Genomic DNA, 18361 nt, shown 5'->3' with positions numbered 1-18361 from the left:
CTCGCTTGACTTTTGGAGGATAAATGATCCATTCCTTTTTTTTTTTTTTTGAGATTGTGTTTGGTTGCTGTGTATTTCCAAATCAGTCATTAATTCATATTCATATGTTGGATTGTATATGTTAAGGACTCTCATAGTTACAGAACTGTAAATGTAAATTTTACATTTACTGTATCCAAAATTGCATAATGAATCTAAATTTCTCAGATTAAGCTTGGAAATCGGTGTTTTACGATGCTTAGCTTTACTACATGCAGTACCAAACAGTTCACTTCTACAAGCCTGCCAAAAATCTCCTTGCCATAAGCCACTTATCTGTGTCTTTTCCCACTGTTTATCTCTACTCTGTACAAATACCGTTCTTTTAATTTTTTTTTTCGACTAAGATATATTTCATACCATCTTCCCAGTTTCTAGCCAGGTAAGGTTATAAATAAATAGAAGTAGAAAGGCCCTTGTGGTGATGAAGAAAATAGTCCTGCCATTTTTGGCTTTAGGTTTCTTTATTGTGTGAGTAAATGGAGCTGCCAAGGAGAACAGAGCCTCTGGTTGGGGATGTGCATCCTCCAATTATGTAGTCACTTGAGATCATCTGGAATTAACATATCTTCCTGTTGTCTTTCTTACTTAATTTAAGACAGAAAGATGAAATGCAATCTTTATGCAGCACTTACTTAGTGGCATAAACATGAGTGCTTGCATTATATATGGAGGTCTCGCTACACGCACCTTGTGGTGGATTATTAAAAACATGTAACTTCTATGGGTGAATGGTATGGACTTTATTTTGCATCATTGTTCAAATGAGTTTTTTGATAAATGTCTAAAAGTAGTGTAACCAATTTACTCTTAATGAATTAAAACTCCTGTAACAATATCTTAAGGTAAGATTTTAGTGTATTGGTACGTAAACAAGCACAGGTGTTAATGTGTTAAGGCATGCTTTACAAAAGTCTCCTGCAGGGTGCTTCATTGACTTTTTCATTTCCTTGTACAATCTTTTTCATTTTTAGTACCGTTCTTTTACCTTCAATTCCTCATTTTGAGGAGTGAATGGTTTTTGAAAAGTTAATTTTTCTTTTTTTTTTCCTTGATTTTTTAATGTCCCTTAAATATGATTGCATTTAAATTTTCTGCAGATGACTGCACTCTCAAGCAGTTACCTCTTCAAAAATATTTTGTCAGGAGTGTGTTAATGAAGTGGAGTATTCAGTAATTTATCAAAAGAGGAAGACTGCCTATTTTGTGTTAAAGCTTCCATGGGATATTTCTACTGTTGTTCTCATGATCTCTCTTGTTTTTGAAAGGAAGCATTTCTAACTCACTGTAATTGGAGGCATTTTAACTTCTGCAGCTTTATTACCTGTTTGATGGATGTTGCTTTCAGTATTATTTTTGTCTCTTCCATTCTCTTTGTCCCCACTAGTGTTTGATGAAAGGTCAAATGGAGGCTCTTCCCTTCTGCGCCCTTTGCTGCCTGCCATGAGCCCCCCAGAAAGTGTTGTTTCTTATGAAGATGATTTTGCCTCATCGCAGGGAAGTGGCACTTTAACAGACAAAAAGATTGCACGTGACCTCAGGTAACTGTATGTTAGACTTCCTGGAAAAAAAATCAAAATGCAGAATTTGAGAGAATGCAAAATGTGTTTCATATGCTGCACAGCTTTTCTGATATGCTGTATAGTAACACTACTCAAAGTGGTCAGGTATTTCCTTAGGATCTTGCAGTGAATTTAGCAGACAGCGCAGCTTTTAGACACAAAGGTTAGAGTCAAGTGCTTCTGACCTTTGCCTGATTTTCGTTATTCTTTCCTTAGTCTGGCATGTAGCATTCAGCAACGTTCTGACCCTTTGTAGTCAGGTGAAAATCAGTTCTCCAACTTGTGTGGCTGTTAGGATGCTCAACTGGTTAGTGTTTGTAAAACCTATGAGAGAGGTAAGATTTGAAAGTGTTAAAATACGTCCAGTACTTTGTAATTTCAGAAAAAGCCTGTAATTGCTGTTAGTTTTAGTAATACGGGATAATGGATACATAAATGGGCTGTAAGAACTTTTTAAGCCGTTTTCTTCAGACTAAAATTTGAAGACTATTAATCTTAGACTTTCCATGTTTAGTGGCTTACTGCTGGATTCATGTGGCTTCGTGAATCTTCTGAAACCCTGTTTTGTAATGAGATAAACTTTCATCTTTTGTGCACCTTTGGGAAGACCACACATAGTGTGTATGTGCTGTTAATTTTTATTTTTAAACCTCAGAAGAAAAGAGAGTAGTAGACACTTTGCAAGCTGAAATTCTGAGTTGCAAAAAATGTTTTCTTTCCAAATGAAATTCTTGATAAGTCTTCTGTTGGTATTATTTAGTGTATGATACATTACCCCTTTTTAGAAATCTTTTATAAAAAATCATTATTGAGAAACGCTCATATTTCTGTCAATTTATTGATGATATTAAGTGCCCAGAGGTGCGGTCATAGTCAAAGTCATTCTTGTGTTGTCCAAGTCAGTAGTCAAATAGCTTTTAAGAGTCTGCATTGGAAGGGATGGTTGTTATCCATCCGTTACTGATCATATTATTGGAAGTATATTTCAGCATGTTGAATATCATGTCAAAATATCATGTCAAAATTCCTAATGTCTTGAATATCATAGTTATTAATTTCAGAATCAATGCTTTTCAAGATGGGCTGTTTAGTGCAGTTTTAGTCCTTTCTCTCAAACTTCTTGTACACAGTGTAATGGGGAGGACTTGGAAGTCTTTAGTTAATCACCATTAATGTGTTCCTTTTTAGCGTTGCTGGCAGCAGTAATTCAAGCATTCAGGAAGAACTTCCTAGTAGAAAGTCTCCCCATGAATCTCGATCTGTAGAGCTTGCTTCTCAGCATTCATCTGGACCAAGATCTGCAGCATCTTCTCGTTCATCTGCTTCCTCTAAAAAGAGGGGGAAAAAGGAGCGTAAGTGCAGCACTTGACTGTAGGATACGTGTATTTTTGAGGAAGGTTTTAAGGTTTTCTTGGTATGAAAATTGTGGTCTGTCTTTGTGTCCAGAAACCAACATCTATCACTGATAGGACGATTTATTTATTCATCTAGTAGTTCTTTCCTAAATTTTCTTGACTCATATTCTTCTCTCACCTTAAAAAGTAGTTGTCTGAAACTAAATAGCAAGGAGGTTATAAACAATAGTGATTTTTTCCCCTCCTAATACATCTTTCTAACAAATTAGTTAGCTTTATACTTTAATATCTTGTGGCAACTGTTTTCAGGCTCTGAATTGAGGTGCTAATAGGGTGCTAAGAAATTGGGGTTACAGCCACATTTATGGAGGATTTTGCCTGTATGCTTCATCGTTGGATCACAGTTTTCTTTGGTGCATGAATGATAGACTGTACAAATAAATACATTCTTCAGTAACTTCTACATTACAAAGCACGAAGAAACTTGAGATTTGGTACACTCTTGCTATATAAGCAGTGAGTAACATAAGGAAAAGCTAGGTTTAAAGTCAATAAAAGAATCAAAAATATAAGATTGGATGTCCCCAATTACCTTTGTTTCATATTTTTTCAAAACTTTCTAGCTTACCAAAAGGAAGGTAGGCTTTATTCTAATTATCAGTATTGAAAAACTCAAATGCTTTTTTTCTGTGTTTAAACTGAGAGTGTGCTGAAGTGAAAGCTGGGTGATACATTTATTTTTTTTTTGACAGTGGATGCAGTATGCAGAAGAGAACTCTCCTGTAGGAGGCTGTCGCATTTACATTTCTTGCTTGTTGGATTTGCATACTTGTAACTCAAAGGCATCTTTAAATGCTGGGGGGGGGGGGGGGGGAAGTTCACGATTATTTGTCTTGGGGCTCCTGTTGGCTAGGATATTCATACTTAGAATACTAAATATAAATTTTTTGACAACCTTGTTCATTCTTAGGGTTGGAAGCTTACCATGGAAGTTCTCACCACTTTCCGGAAGAAGATAAAATGCCATCTGAATTAGAGCGGGGATCCCAACAAGCAAAGAAGTCCTTATCGAGTAGTAGAATTTCTAATAAGGACCATGAGCAGAACCCAGATACAGACAGCACATTAGAAAATTTATCTGGACATTCCCTGCTGAGGTAATACGAGCCTTGTAAGACTGTATGTGAGTATAACTAAGATGGGTTGTGTGTTATGGCATGCTACCAAAAATAACTGTGTATTTAGATATAAAAGGGAAGTAACAGAAACAATCACATGTTAGTAAGATGGACACTCTAATGTGTACATAAGCCTTTCAAGTTCTGTGAGCTGATGCTTTAAGAGAGAAACTGCACCTCAGGAAAGAGTGTACAGGAAGAAAAAATTACTAATTTTCCTGTTGCATCCTCTGTTTGTCTGGCTATGAATGCGGTTTGTTTTTTTGCTAATTGTGCAATGAAGACAGTTATGAAATAAACTCGGTGTAGTTTTCACTGCAAGTTTTTCTAAAAAGCAACAGATAATGGTCTTTCACTCTCTGTGAATATAGAATGGTTCTGAGGTATTGACTTAACATTAGTGGCTTTCACTGATAGCATTGGGTTTGAAAGGTTCTTTGCCCTCTTAAGATGTGCCAAGTATGTATAGCTAAAAGTCTTCCTAAGGGATTTAAGCATCCACTGTTAACCCTTCTTGGCTTAATAAAATTAGAATAGTAAATTTCAGAAGTGCCTGCATCATTTTCTATATGTTTGAAAGTGAGATATTTAATTTTCTGTTAACAAGAAATGCTACAGTAGAATTTTTAATGACTCTGTAAGTCAAGTTTTGGCCTTCCAGCATTTCATTGCATGTTGGTGAAAGAGATCAAGACACGGGGCAGTGGCTTATCTGTCAGCATACTGATACAACTGTTTGCTTTTTCAAAATACTGCTGATGATATTCTGATATCAAATATTGGCCTGATTTCCTGCAATTAAAAAGTTCCTCACCCAAATTCTTGAAACAGATAGGTAAATGCACATGTGTATGGGCGTGTCTTGACTTTCAGATGCCAGCTTCCTAACAGCAGATACTGAAAGTGCTTGCCTAGCCTTGAAGTGTTTTCTTAGCCAGATACCAGACCAAATTTTGTTGAAAGATACCAGACCAAAGAATCCCGTTCACATGAGGCAACATTATTGATGAGGGTGCTTGTACTTTCTTGCCCATATTTTAATGACCCCTGCAGGTTTTGCCGTAAGTGGCAATCTTTTTTCTTGGATCAGAACATGTAGATACCGTGTTATTTTTTTCATGTATGCTGAGAAGATGTAATACTTGAGGAAAAATAAAGGTGCTGTAGCAACTTAGCCCTAAACTGGAATGTAGGTGCAAAACCCATTTCATGAGGCCATTTCCTAAAGCAGACTGGGCCTGTGCAAACTACAAAAGAAGAGGTCTTTTGCATAGACCTGTTCAGTGTGTATAAATGAAGGAGCTTGGTTTGTCATCTTATCAAATAACTAGACTTTAGAGAATACTGACTTGTTTCTATCTTGATTTCTCTGTCAGTTTCTCAGACAAGGGAAGATCCCAGAAGACACCAACTTCTTCCCCATCTCCAGGTTCCCAAAAATTGTTGCAGTTTGATTCTATAGGCAATACAGCAGAAAGAGCCAAGTCACCTGCTGGCTTTTCTGGAAGTGCAGCATCGGGGCTGAAGCCTAACCTAGCCTTCTCTGACTTGAGTCTGGGAACTAGTAGGCCTGCAGCAGGAGCAGCCTCAGCAAGTGGTGAGTTCTTCTGTTAAAGCCATACTAATTGCAGAGCTGTTACGTTTTTGCTCTTTATTTTATAATGTGGGGCACCAAAGTCCTGTGAAGGCTGACCACTAAGTCCTGTCCTGCAGGATGTATGCGCTTCTCCCCTGCTGGTCTTCAGCACCGTTTGTCGGCAGAATTGAACTACCTTAGTGCCATCGAGGAGTCTGTCCGACAGCTTTCAGACGTAGAACGTGTACGAGGCATATCACTTGCCCAGCAGGAGAGCGTTTCTTTGGCTCAGATTCTAAAGGTAGTGGAAAAATATTTCCTTGTATTAACATTCCTATTTTTTTTATTTTGTGAGAAAATTAATCAAATTAGGTTGAATTATGCTTTTGTTATCACTGCAGCAAAATCCTAATGGGCATGCTCAAGCATCTCCGATGAGGTCCATTTTTTAGGATTAATATCTGTTTACTTTTGTATTTATGTTGACACCAAAGAACTGGTGACTGTACAATATGTCATTAATATACCATTAGCTAGAAGCACTGCTCTGGTTGTATATGTCAATAAAATAAAGATCTGACTATTTACTGGGTTTGATGTTGCATCCTAATCATAGAGTGGTCTGTGTTGGAAGCAACCTTAAAGGTCATCCAGCTCCAACCCCCTGTCAAGGGCAGGGATACCTTCCACAAGATCAGGTTGCTCAAAGCCCCATCACTGATGCCATGCATTGTGGTTGTTTAGGCTGGATCATTTGTCGTATTCCATTGAAAGGATGGGTTTGGTTGAAATTTCCTTATGCTGATAAGATTGCTTGTTTTAGTTTGTTGAATTAATTGATTTCAGAAGTCTTTTTTTTTTTTCTACACTATGGTGGAAGAGTAGGAGGACTGTGCATAGTTCACTGTCTACTTAAAAGGGAGAAGGTCGGTCAATAGGATAAAAATTTGACTTTAGCAGAAAAGGCACCAGTAAAGAAGACCTAGATCTAACAAAGGTAGTTGCATCAAGTGGCTAAGGCAAAAAAGTTCTTTGCATTTACCTTCAGTGCTTAAAACTTTTTACTTCCTGGTCTGTAGGCACAGCAGCAGCGCCATGAAAGGGACTTAGCCCTTTTGAAAATCAAAGCTGAACAAGAAGCTTTAGAAAGTCAGAGACAACTGGAAGAGGCAAGGCAGAAGGCAGCTCAGGTAATGCTGCCCTTCAAAAAATGTGGAGTGTGTAAGAGGCAAAATGCTGTAAGTAAATCTGTGCCTATGAGTATTCTTAATCTGAAGCTCTGAACATATTAAAATGGTGAAGGGGTTTAATATATCTTAAAATAATAATAATTCTGTCTGGGGCAAATTTCAAAGTTTTTTTTCTAAGCTTTGAGAATTAAAACAGTACATATTATAGACAGAAAATTTTGACAGGCTGAAATCTCTGTGTCTTCTGCATAGGTCCATGCAGAGTCACTACAACATCTTGTCCAGTCACGGCAGGAGGCTGTAGATGTGCTGCAAGAGCCCACGTGCAAGGTTGTAGCCAAGCAGGCAGAAACTGCACTTCTCACTACAGATGCAGCTCACCGTGAGGTGAGATCTTGACTGAAACAAAAAGTTGTTTTAATTTTAGTATTAATTCAAATACTGCTTTGCCTCTAGGTTATTCTCTGTTCAGTATAGCTTCTTTGCTTTCATAACATGCCAAATGATAGGACTTTAAAGGAGCTTTTCTGGTATCAGCACGTGGAATTTGGTCAGCAGCCTTAAATCCCTGTTCACGTTTCTTAGGATCTTCCAGTTAACTAACCATTCAGCAGTTTGTTCTTCCAGGACCGATTGGTTATTGTGAACATAACCTCTTTAATTTGTAAGCATTATACTCCATTGAGTTTGCTCCTGTATCTATTTCACATGCAAATCACATTAGAAAAGCAAGATTTATGGCTATCTGTTGATGTAAAGGCAGCCAATTTTAGACCTGGTAGTTTGCATGATGTTGGAATTTACATTTGTTGCTCCCTTTTGAGGGGCAATAATATATCTGACTTTTGGGGTAAGATGCACTTTCTAATGCAAATGAAAATGTTGTTTCCAGCATGCTTTTAAAAATTAATTATAATTAGTTCTTTGCTTTCTTTTTGATTTGCTTTGCATTCTTGCTCTGCTCTGTGGAGATCAGTGTAGTGAACAGTTTGGTTAACTTGATGAGAATAAAATGTAATAATTGGTGTCTTGTATCACATATCTTAGTTTCATATTAACAATCCCACTCCCCATAAGTTAAAGAATATGGATCTATAACGCCATATGCACCTCTTCCAACCAAGACTGACATGTATGTAATTACAGACATCTCAAAACTCTTACATGTTCATTCAATAAATCAGTAAATTGCCTGCAAGAATTAGTTTTTTTCAAAAACATCTTGATGCTGAGAAGCTCATTATATTCCTGTTTTTTTACTCTACTCAGATGATAGAGTTAGCTCGAACTCAGATCTCAGACACTGTAAGTGCTCCAGCTGCTCCAGTCACTACGTTATTTGACCACCAACGGCAGCATCACTCAGAGTTCGTGAAACAACTGAGAGCCCGAACTGATACAAACAGGTTTTGCCAAACGTTTCACATCTTGGGAATGGGGAAGTAAGATTTGTTAGTTTTTGCTTAGCTTACTATTGAAGAAAACTGTAAGATGTCACATTAAGTGAGCATTTAAGAAAAACTTAGATTCCATCTTTACAACCTTAATAGTGTACCCTGAAAGTGAGATGCTAACCGATTCTGTGAAGGTCTATATAAAAGAGTAAGAAAAAGGTGCTCTAAGTATGTTATGGGATGATTTAACTTGTCTAAGGTTTTAAGTGGTCTTTTCATAAGTTCTAGCTATTACTTCTTCTGATAAAAGTATATGGAAACTATATTTTTCTTTAAGACAACATAGATTTACCAAAACCACTTTTCTTTCTCAGGAAATGTGAATCTGGTGCCATGTCACAAGGTAAAGAGGAGATGGGTGACTCCAAACAGACTTACTCACCAGTGTTTGATAGTTACTCAGAATCCTCAAGATCAAAGGTTCATGATCGGAGGTGAGAACAGATTAGATTATGTGTTTTTTCATTTTGTTTTGTTTTTGCTATAAATAAGAAATAAATTTTTGAAAATACTTGCAGAGTGGTATTTGAGACATTTCCTTCAAGTGTTTTGTTTTTTTTTTTTTAAGAGGTAAAGGGGGTATTAGACCTTCAGCAGGTAAACCTGTCTTAGATTCCAGAGCTCAAAGATTTACATCCCTACTGGCATTTGCTTTGTCTTTAATTAAATATTTTGAAATGTACAAAGTAATATCTTAATTAAAAAAAAATATTTCTTGATGAAACAGTAGTACCAGCAGCCGCCAAGAGAGTCCTTCCGTTCCATCTTCTAAGGAGAACGAGAAAAAACTTTCCCGTCGTGAAAAGATAACTAGCAGTATTGAAGAGCAGGCTCATACTGGTGTGGATGATTCCTTGCCGAGTGATAGTATTTTATCACTGCCAGATGAAAAAGGTTAGCTGTATTTGCATGTGATGAATCTGAAGGTGGTAAGGGCGGGGGGAGGCAGGTGCTGTTTCAGAATTAGTTTCTGAAATAAATGAGGGAATATGCATAAAGAAAGCTGAGCCCCAGCTGAATTGGTAGCCTCTTCAACAGGGGACAGCACAGTGAGATTGGAATCTTTTGAAATTTTGCAAATCAGAGTGATGGAGTCTGTGGGCTATTCTACTTTTTGCTGTAACCAGATGTTCACTTGCTGAATAAACAAGCTGAACACCAGATGTTTCGGGAGCCTCAAAAAAGCGTTTACACCTGTATACAGAATTCTATTAGGTCTTTTTAAGCTAGATAACAGTATTATGTCCTCTAACTTAAGGTCACTCTTCCAAAAACCCTTTTTTCTGCATTAGTCTTCTCCATCTTTCCTGCCCCTACCCGTCACAAATTTACTGGGTTGAGACAGAGTAAAGTGGCCATCGTGGTACATACCTGAGCATTAACCCACTTCTGTGATTTCTTCCTCAGATTCCGCTTCAGTTGCAACAGAGTATTCCCTGAAGTTTGATGAGTCCATGACAGAGGATGAGATTGAAGAGAAGTCTTTTCGGTCTTTGCTGCCCTCAGAGAGTCATCGTAGAATTAACTTGGAGAAGAAACGGGGTAGTCGTGATGATTCTGATGAGGAAGTCTCCCCAGAAAAAACAGCTCTGTCGTCTATCAAGGTAGGTCAATCAACCACGGTTAAGGTAAATTAACCGTGCCAGTTCAATCATGCTGGTGAGCTTGGTGAGCCATTCTTTGTTGCTTGTGGTTTACAAACTCTGGTTCCTTGAGCATCTGAAAACAAAGTTGTATGAACATTCTGGATGTTAGTATTGTACAAGTGAGATGATTTGTATTGTGGGACAGTCCATCCAGGCCTCTACCTGTTCTCTAGTGGCTTTGGAGAAGAGGAGTGATTTTTCTGAGGTAGGTTACAAAAGCCCAGTGGATGAATTCTTCTGCTATGCCTACTCACAGCTAGGAGGTGCAAGAAGATGCTTCTCTCTGCTCCATGAGAGGACATCCCAAAACTGTTATGCAGGCAGTGCAGAAAAAGCTGGTCTACAAAAGCTTAGAAAGAGAAAAAAGCTTCCCTTCTTGTATCTAAGTGTGTGCATGTGTGTACATGTGCACACAGTTTGTAATTGAAAAATGCTTTGGAATTTCTGTTATTAAATCATGCCAAATTTGTCTTGCCTTTCAGGAGCTAAGCATGCCATTCTCAGGGGGACAAGATAGTTTCTCTAAATTTACCATGGAGATGGTAAGGCAGTACATGAAAGAGGAGGAAATGCGAGCAGCTCATCAGTCCTCACTACTTCGGCTCCGGGAGAAGGCTCTGAAAGAGAAGACAAAAGCTGAATTAGCTTGGCTGGAACATCAGAAGAAGTAAGATAGCGCTGAATATACCTTGTTGCTAACTGACCATTTTCTTATACTTCTACTTATTTTTTTTTTTGTGATGCTTTGCTTCTACCCCACTCCTCCCTCATTAATATCAGTGGTTGAACTTCTGACATCTGTAATCTGTGCAAATGTTACTATCACTTGAAAAGAACAGAATCCAGTTTGTAGCAGTGCTTTGATGTTTACACTGAACATGGCTTGATACAAGAATTTTATGGAAATAGTACAACATCCAATGTTTGTTCTTAGTTAGAGAAGGTAGTTCTTATCCATTTCTCTACAAGTCTTAATTCCAGAATGTGTAAACCTATCACCTGGTTATGATTTTATTATCACCTGGTTATGCTTTTATTTGCTTGATGTCTGTTTGATGTCTCTTTAGTTGACTCAGGTGCAATTTCGTGAATCTGGATATATGTTGTCATTAATGATTTGTTTCCAGCCTTACATATCTTTGTCCTGAAATGCTTTTTGAAGTAACCTAGAGATACTCCTCAGTGGTGACCAGACTTAATCAATAATGCTTTTTCACGATCGTTCTCTCTGTATGAGAGAAAGACCAGAGACATTTCCCACCAGACACTTCATTCCAACTGCCTTATCATTGTGGGTCTGACAAATGATTATAAGGTAGTGACCTAGGTGTCCTTCGTTCGTCTTTTTCAGGCATTTGCGAGACAAGGGAGAGGATGATAAGATGCCCCCTATTCGAAAGAGGCAGCGTGGTCTGCTGCTGAGATTACAGCAGGAAAAGGTAATTGATGCCCTCTAGGAAAATCCTGTTGGTACCTCTGTGTGGTCATTAAATGCTTTGGACATTGTAGAAGTTGAGAATTGAGAAAACTATGTGCCAGGTTTTTGGATAGGAAAGTAACAGTATTTCTCAACCGTATGTTTTATTTACTTTTTGGTAGTATTTAACACATTGTTTTAAAGGGTCCTTCTGTATCAATAATCTCACAGGTTGAGATTTGGATGTATTAATTGGTCTGCTATTCTCTGCTGCTTAAGCTGCAGGCTAGATACCTCATCACATAATTTCAGTAATCCCATATCACGGACACTGACAGCTTCAGAATGTGTTCAAGAGCTGTCTGTCACAGTCCTTTTGCTTAATCTTTTATACCTAAAAGGCAGAAATTAAGCGTCTTCAAGAGGCTAACAAGGCTGCTCGGAAGGAGAGACAGCTGATCCTTAAACAGCAAGCGGAGATAGAACGAATCCGTCAGACTACAATGAAACTGCAGGAAAAATTAAAATCTGCAGGAGAAAACAAGCTGGTAAGTGTTCAGTACAGAAATTGGAGTCTTCCCTCTTTGGCTTTGCAGTTGGTATTTGACTTCAGCTACAGGCTTAAAAAGTACTAAATTGGACCTATCACTTGGAAACATTTATCTCCTCCAAACCGTCTCATCCTGTATATCTCAGCAATTTTAGTTGCTTAATTTCTTCAAACTGTTGTTAAAGGAAACAAATTTCCAAAAGTCTCAGGCTTTTTCTTTTAACTGGGCAGTAGCTGGTGTTCTCAGGATCTGATTCCGTTTGATTACTTATCAGACCCCAAAGAACTAAAATACAAGCTCTAAAACTCAAACTTGCTGCTTTGTGTTTTTCAGTGTTGTTAAACTAAGTTGCTCACATCTTTGAGATAGCAGGACAGGGTTTGATAACTGGCTGACTCCTTACAAAATTTTGGAGACTCAAGCTTAGTAATAGAGTAAGAATCGATTTTCTCTTTGGTTAACTGAATTCTTCTGGAATTTTTTGTTCTAGTTGCAGTTAAGGGAGAACTTAAATTATGGTGATAAGGGGAGTACTAAAAATGGTGTCAAATGAAACGAAGCTGGAGAATAAAGATAAAATCTGCAGGTCTACAGACTTACCTGAAGTATTATTTGATATATTATTTGATGATCTGAGAAGAAGTGAGATTGATTAACACAGTTTGAAAAATTATTCTACCATATTTTTTTTATACTTCTAAGGTTGTTTTTTTTTAACATTTAATTGCAGGAACTTCACAGTGAGGATGACCTCAAACAGAGCAATGGTTCTAGCCCACTTCCAACTGATGCAGAAACACGCAGCCCTTCCCCAATCTCAATCTCCAGCAGTGAGACTAGTAGCATCATGCAGAAACTTAAAAAAATGCGCAGCAGAATGGACGAAAAGTAACTTAAGTTTCCTTTTCTTTTACAAAAGTTTACTATTTTAATTGAAAAAGTGGTTTGGCCGGTATCTGCACTAAAAATGGCCATCAGAAAGACTACAGAGTTATAGATATAATACATAGTTTGATCTGAGTTGCCTGAAAAATAGCTGATTATAAGCGTTAATAGAACTGCAGTAATCTTGGAAGAGAGTGTGTCATAGGATACAGTTTTTTCACTACTACAAAGATTCAAATTGAGTCAGTAAATGCATATCAATTGAAGAGATTATGACATTTATACGTACAAGGAACTTGAGTTGACTTCGGCTTAATGGTACATCTTGTCAGAGTTCCTCTTGCAATGAAATACCTGAAGTCAAATATTTAAGGTGGTACCTATATCTTGTATTTCCCCTTTTCCCTTTTATTTTAAAGGAAAAAAAATACTGGGAATGAGACTGCGGAATTAGTGCCAATTTTTGTCTGGTATCGAAGCATCAGTTACAAATGGTGATAGTCAATAATGATGGTCTTGTGGAAAAACTAGTAACTGAGTTTGAGATCTGATTCACAAAAAGTCAGGGTATATGTGTGTGACTCAGAAAGGCAGTTAATAAGACCTTTCTTTTTTTCCTGCGTGGTCCACAGGTTGGAAAAAATGTTGAAAACATCTGTTAGTCTTCAGAAGAAATAATCAAGTACATGTGCAATTCCTGGGTCTGGAAACTAAGATGGGATCTGTTGATTTCACCTGTTAAATTGTTTTGAGTCAAAGAAATTTTCTGCATCTTTTCAGTGCAGGAGTTACTTTGTCTGCTTTAAACATCTTAAAATACTTAGCAGCATGCGCTCATCAGTTTGAATGTCTAAATTCTTATTTGAGACTAATCCGTTCAAAGTCTGACCTGTGCCAGTTAATACAAGTAATAGTCGTTGCTTAAATAATTTTTCTGAACTTGTAACCAAGGTAGGTCACTACATTTTAGTTCATATGGATGATCTTTGTCATGTGTTTTTTTTTTTTTTTTTTTACAAAACCAAATTACAGGTTATGAATTTTGATATTAATCCTGTAGGAGATGATAAATATGTTTTTGTGTTCAAGATTTCCTTTGCCACTTTTTATCAGGTACCCTTTTAGTCAGTATCAGTTTTGAAATCTAATTTTTTCAATGTACCTTTGTTCCTAAGCAACACTTACAATTCCAGTAAGAATTGCATATTAGTAAATAATTGTCCCTAGTATTACAAAGGATCGTAGTAGATACAAAGTATGTTTTACCCTTAAAAACATTTTAATTCTAAGTCTAAAATATTGCTCACTCAGCGTATACTTTTCAACAGGTGTATATTGGGATTTTAGCTGAAGCAGTTGCTTTGAGGAAGAATAAGTGGATGTTGTATTTACGTGTGATGCAATGCATGTGGTCATGCGTTTTTTATGGTTTCATTTGATTGCTGTATATGGTCAGAGGACGTAGTATTTTTTGTAAATATAAACAATTCTCTAGAATTTCAGTCTTATTGACTGTATTACTTTTGCAAACATTTTCGAGGTGTTCTTGATAACGATAGCAGCACTTACTGATTGAAAAGCAGTGCCAACTTGGTACCTTATTTTTGTCTCCTTATTTATAAAATGCATAAGAATAATGTTAACATAAAAGAGTAAGACATTTGCTTAGGCTGTAATGATAGGAAGCTGTCTGTTTTGAAGAGAATTGATCAGACTGCATGATACTACAAAAGGAAAGAAGTTGAATGATGAGTAAAGTACAAGAGGACTAGAGAAACGAACTGGGAAACCCTGCTAAGCTGGACTTGCTGTACTCTGTAGCAAAGGGAAAATCCTTACCTATGAGGCGTCTTTAATACAGCTTTTTTGCTAAAAGGGGAACGAAAGAGTTGTGTTTTAATTTTATTCATGAATCTGTGTAGCCCGCATGTGAACAGGAGCATGCTCTGTCAAAGAGAATTAACCCGTCTGCCCTTGCTTTCCTTGCATATGCAGCTTTAATGACAATCTGTACAACAGAAGAACTGATTAAATGCTCATTTGTTTTTGCTTTCCTTAATACACTGCTTACCCTGTGTTGTAGTTGCTACAGAGCCGTATGGAGCATGGTATTTTTCTATAAATTAGTTAGCTTAAAATAGTCTTTCATTTGGAAAAATCATTTTCATCACAGCGTTAAGTTTATGTAGAATTTTTTAAAAGGCATTATCTGTCTGCAGTTAGTATCTCAGATGAAAGAGGCAATATGTGAGTATTTTGAGACCACGTCTACATTCTATCACAGGGTCAAAATAGCATCTGAAAGTTGAGTTACAGGTATATTTCAGACTTCTGGATTTGCTTGTTTTTGAAATAAATTATTTCATCTTTTTTTTTTGCCTTCCACTGGTGCTTACCTTTGGAGCAATAATTTCATTGAGGTTTCACTGGGCGAATGGAAGTGTTTTCAGTTGCGGACTAGCAAAGCTGTATATATTGCAAAACCAGCATTCTGTTTAGTGCTCATAATGCTCTCTATCAAGGGTTAGAATTATCAAAAGTTGCAAAAAGCTCGGGTTGAGATTTCAATAGGTGCATGTGGAAGTTTGCATCAGAGTAATAAAACTCCTTCCTAAATTTAAGGAAAAACACAGTGATGTTAAAGTAGCACGCCTTTGACTAACAGCAAATGAAGTGTTCTAACTTATGCACAAGTGTATGTGTTCTATTACCTTCTGCATAACAATGTATAGTTTTTCTATCTGAGGTGTTAGGTTAAATGCAATTAATTTAAAAGTTCTTTGCTAGATGCTGTCCTTTTCTCATTCTTTCTGCCTTTTTTTGCTTAGTTTTAAACTCTTCCTCCTTATTTTGTAGACACTGCTCTCCTGTTCACTACTTCTTCTCTGTCTTTACGTCTCACCACTGGGCCTCTCTCAGTGTCTGTTTTCCCAACCTCCACCCCAAATTCCAGCTGTATATCTACAACCAATTGGTCAGGTAACTGTACCTTTCTCAAGTGATAGACTCTTTGATAGAGCATGCTCTGTTCAGTCCTAAAAAGTCAAGAAGTTCTTCATCAGACGAGTCAGTGAACATTTTTGACGCTTTACTGTTTCCAGATTAATCTCTTATTCCTACTGTGTTCTGAGTAGCAGGCAGTTCACTTTGCTCCCACTGTCTACTTCAGAATAGCTGCTGAACTGCCTAGTTTGACCTTAAACTCAGTGTACGTTGGACATAAATGCAGTACAAGCGCAGGTTAACACTTCTGGAATGGGCAGATAAAATGTTGGACCTTAGCACCAGAGAAATAGTTAGACTTTGAAAATCATGATGATGTAATGTGAGTGCCTCTGCTTCCTCCTTGCTCATCTAGATTTCCTGCCTTGTAAATACATGATGTATTTTTTGCCTTCCCCTCCCCCCCCCCCCCCCCCAAGGTGCCCCTACTGGTGAGGATGAATGGATACCCTTGGTGTTACAACTGGAACCCTCTAGATTGTAGCAAATACTAAGGCAATACGCATGCTGCCTTGTGGTTCTGACCTTTTATGCCCCAGGGTTATAAAAGGGTCTGCATCTTTAGCCACGCTTCTTTAATCTGTTTCTTCCTAAAGGACAAATGTTGGAATTTTCTTTCTCTTAACATTCCTTTTGACTGACTGGTAGTCTGTTATTAGTTAGTGTTTGTATGGTGATTAGTTTTATGGTCATTTAGTTAATTCTGTTCCCACTTGTGGCCTTCTGGGTTAATTCATTTGACGTTTGCTGTTGAGGAATCTTGCTCTTCTGAATCCATTTATTTCAGCCTTTCTCTTTGATTTTATTCTAACTGGACTTGCCTCTCTCAAGATCTGGCCAGCCGTGAAGATCCAGATACTTTAACGAAATGAAACAACTAGTGAAGGAAGAAGTTGCCTTTTGCATTGAGATCATTGCTGTAGTAATGACCTACGTAACAAGTTCCAAATATATGACCTGCTCGACTAATTGGAACTGATGTATAACTGAAAGTAAGAGCTGATAAATCTGATAGTGCTGGTTAAAGACAACATCGACAACCATGACTGTTTGTGTCATGTTTATAGTGCAATTACCACTGGTAATCTAGATTTGGTGATAAAGATCTGTCGGTTTTCCTTAAGAGTAGACAATGTTTGATGATTATCTACAGCAAGTGATAAAATAGTACATGAAATCATAGCACCTGTGAACTGAAAGGTGGCAGGTATTCCAGACAGTCTGTGAGGTGCTTCTGCTTTTCATTTACCCTTGCTTTGACTATAGTAAAGAGGATTGTGGAGATGTCTTACTGGCTTCTGAAACTTTTATCTTCACATCATCACTTTTTTCCACCTGATCTGAATCTGTCTTAGAGGAGGACTCATCTGAATCTTAGTCTTTCTGATGAACTGCCAGCTCACTTTTTCAGGGAACAGATTGAGCAACACCAAGCAAGCAAATAGGAAAAAAAGTCCCTCGGCAGGTGGGACCTGCAGATTACCCAGTTGTTCATTGCAGTCCCTCTATATAAGAGGATTGTTTGAAACATAGGAGATCAAAAAGCAAAAATTAGTAACTGCTCTGCAGCTTAAAAACTTTGATGCTAAGTATTTAGGTTGTATTAAAAATGGCAAATTATAAAGGCACTTTCAAAGAAAAATATCACAGGACTTTGAAGACTGCATTTTCAGGCACCACACCTTCTGTACCAATTTGAGCACTCTCTCTATCTGGCAAATCATCTGTTTTCTGAAGAGTGATTCTGTGACGTGTTAAGAATTTTACTGCAAGAGCTGAAAGGATTGATGTACACTCTTCTCTAGAGTTGGCATGTGAGAGGAAGTACATGCAGCTGATGTTGAAGTTGCTTCTAGCTCCTATCTTAAAGGTCGAATGCTATTTTCTTGGTAACTTCAATATTTAGAAGTGAGCCCAGGGATGCTTCTGTTCAATGGTTGGCAAAGAGAATTAGTACATGCACACAGACCTATTCAAACTCACAAGTTCCTCATTTCTGAGGCTTCATGGATGACTTGAGAAATCTTCATCACAAAGAAAAAAGATCTGCAAATTTTCAGCACGAGGTTTTTATTTACTCTTAGTTTTAAATTAGTAGCCAGATCTGTTAGTAGCTGGGAAGAACAGTCCTGCATCCTTATGCTCTTTATGCTGTCAACTAACAATTAACATTCCAAGTGTGGCAATCCAGAGATGATACTCAAAGGAAGAAGGATAAAAGCTCCAGTAATTCCAGTAAATCCTTCAGGAGGATTATTAATACAGGAACACCTTCTCTTATAATTATGTATTTAGAAAGAACCGTGAGGCAGTTGGGGCTACAATATTTTTCTCTGTCATTAGAATTAGCAAAAAGAAAGGTACATTTTTCAAACAGTCACTGCTTTCTTGAGGGTTCCAGTTTAATGCCACAGGTACTTCCCATGTTCTAAAACTGGGAACTGCCCCTGTTCATTTTTACTGAGTATTTAGTAGCGCTTTTAATGATGTTGAAGATTCTTAAAA

The 18361-nt window shown here is 37.5% G+C and overlaps 1 protein-coding gene across 3 annotated transcripts in view; it reads left to right on the top strand.

Moving 5' to 3' along the window:
* The window catches only part of CEP350 (centrosomal protein 350), a 72944-nt gene that overhangs the window by 29739 nt on the left and 24844 nt on the right, over positions 1 to 18361 (top strand). For 2 of the 3 annotated variants that reach the window (XM_035537836.2, XM_050712230.1), the window contains exons 13-27: positions 1427 to 1580; positions 2790 to 2953; positions 3927 to 4113; positions 5511 to 5731; positions 5848 to 6011; positions 6790 to 6900; positions 7153 to 7287; positions 8170 to 8306; positions 8669 to 8788; positions 9082 to 9248; positions 9762 to 9958; positions 10483 to 10667; positions 11352 to 11439; positions 11819 to 11965; positions 12699 to 12856. In XM_035537836.2, the coding sequence (XP_035393729.1) occupies positions 1427 to 1580; positions 2790 to 2953; positions 3927 to 4113; positions 5511 to 5731; positions 5848 to 6011; positions 6790 to 6900; positions 7153 to 7287; positions 8170 to 8306; positions 8669 to 8788; positions 9082 to 9248; positions 9762 to 9958; positions 10483 to 10667; positions 11352 to 11439; positions 11819 to 11965; positions 12699 to 12856 (2335 nt within the window). Of the gene's footprint in view, positions 1 to 1426; positions 1581 to 2789; positions 2954 to 3926; positions 4114 to 5510; positions 5732 to 5847; positions 6012 to 6789; positions 6949 to 7152; positions 7288 to 8169; positions 8307 to 8668; positions 8789 to 9081; positions 9249 to 9761; positions 9959 to 10482; positions 10668 to 11351; positions 11440 to 11818; positions 11966 to 12698; positions 12857 to 18361 lie in introns of all 3 variants that reach the window. The other variant, XM_050712229.1, reaches the window with a different exon arrangement.

This window comes from Cygnus atratus, chromosome 8 (genome assembly GCF_013377495.2).
Source record: "Cygnus atratus isolate AKBS03 ecotype Queensland, Australia chromosome 8, CAtr_DNAZoo_HiC_assembly, whole genome shotgun sequence".
Classification (NCBI taxonomy): domain Eukaryota; kingdom Metazoa; phylum Chordata; class Aves; order Anseriformes; family Anatidae; genus Cygnus; species Cygnus atratus.
This window is presented reverse-complemented; position numbering and strand designations above follow the sequence as displayed.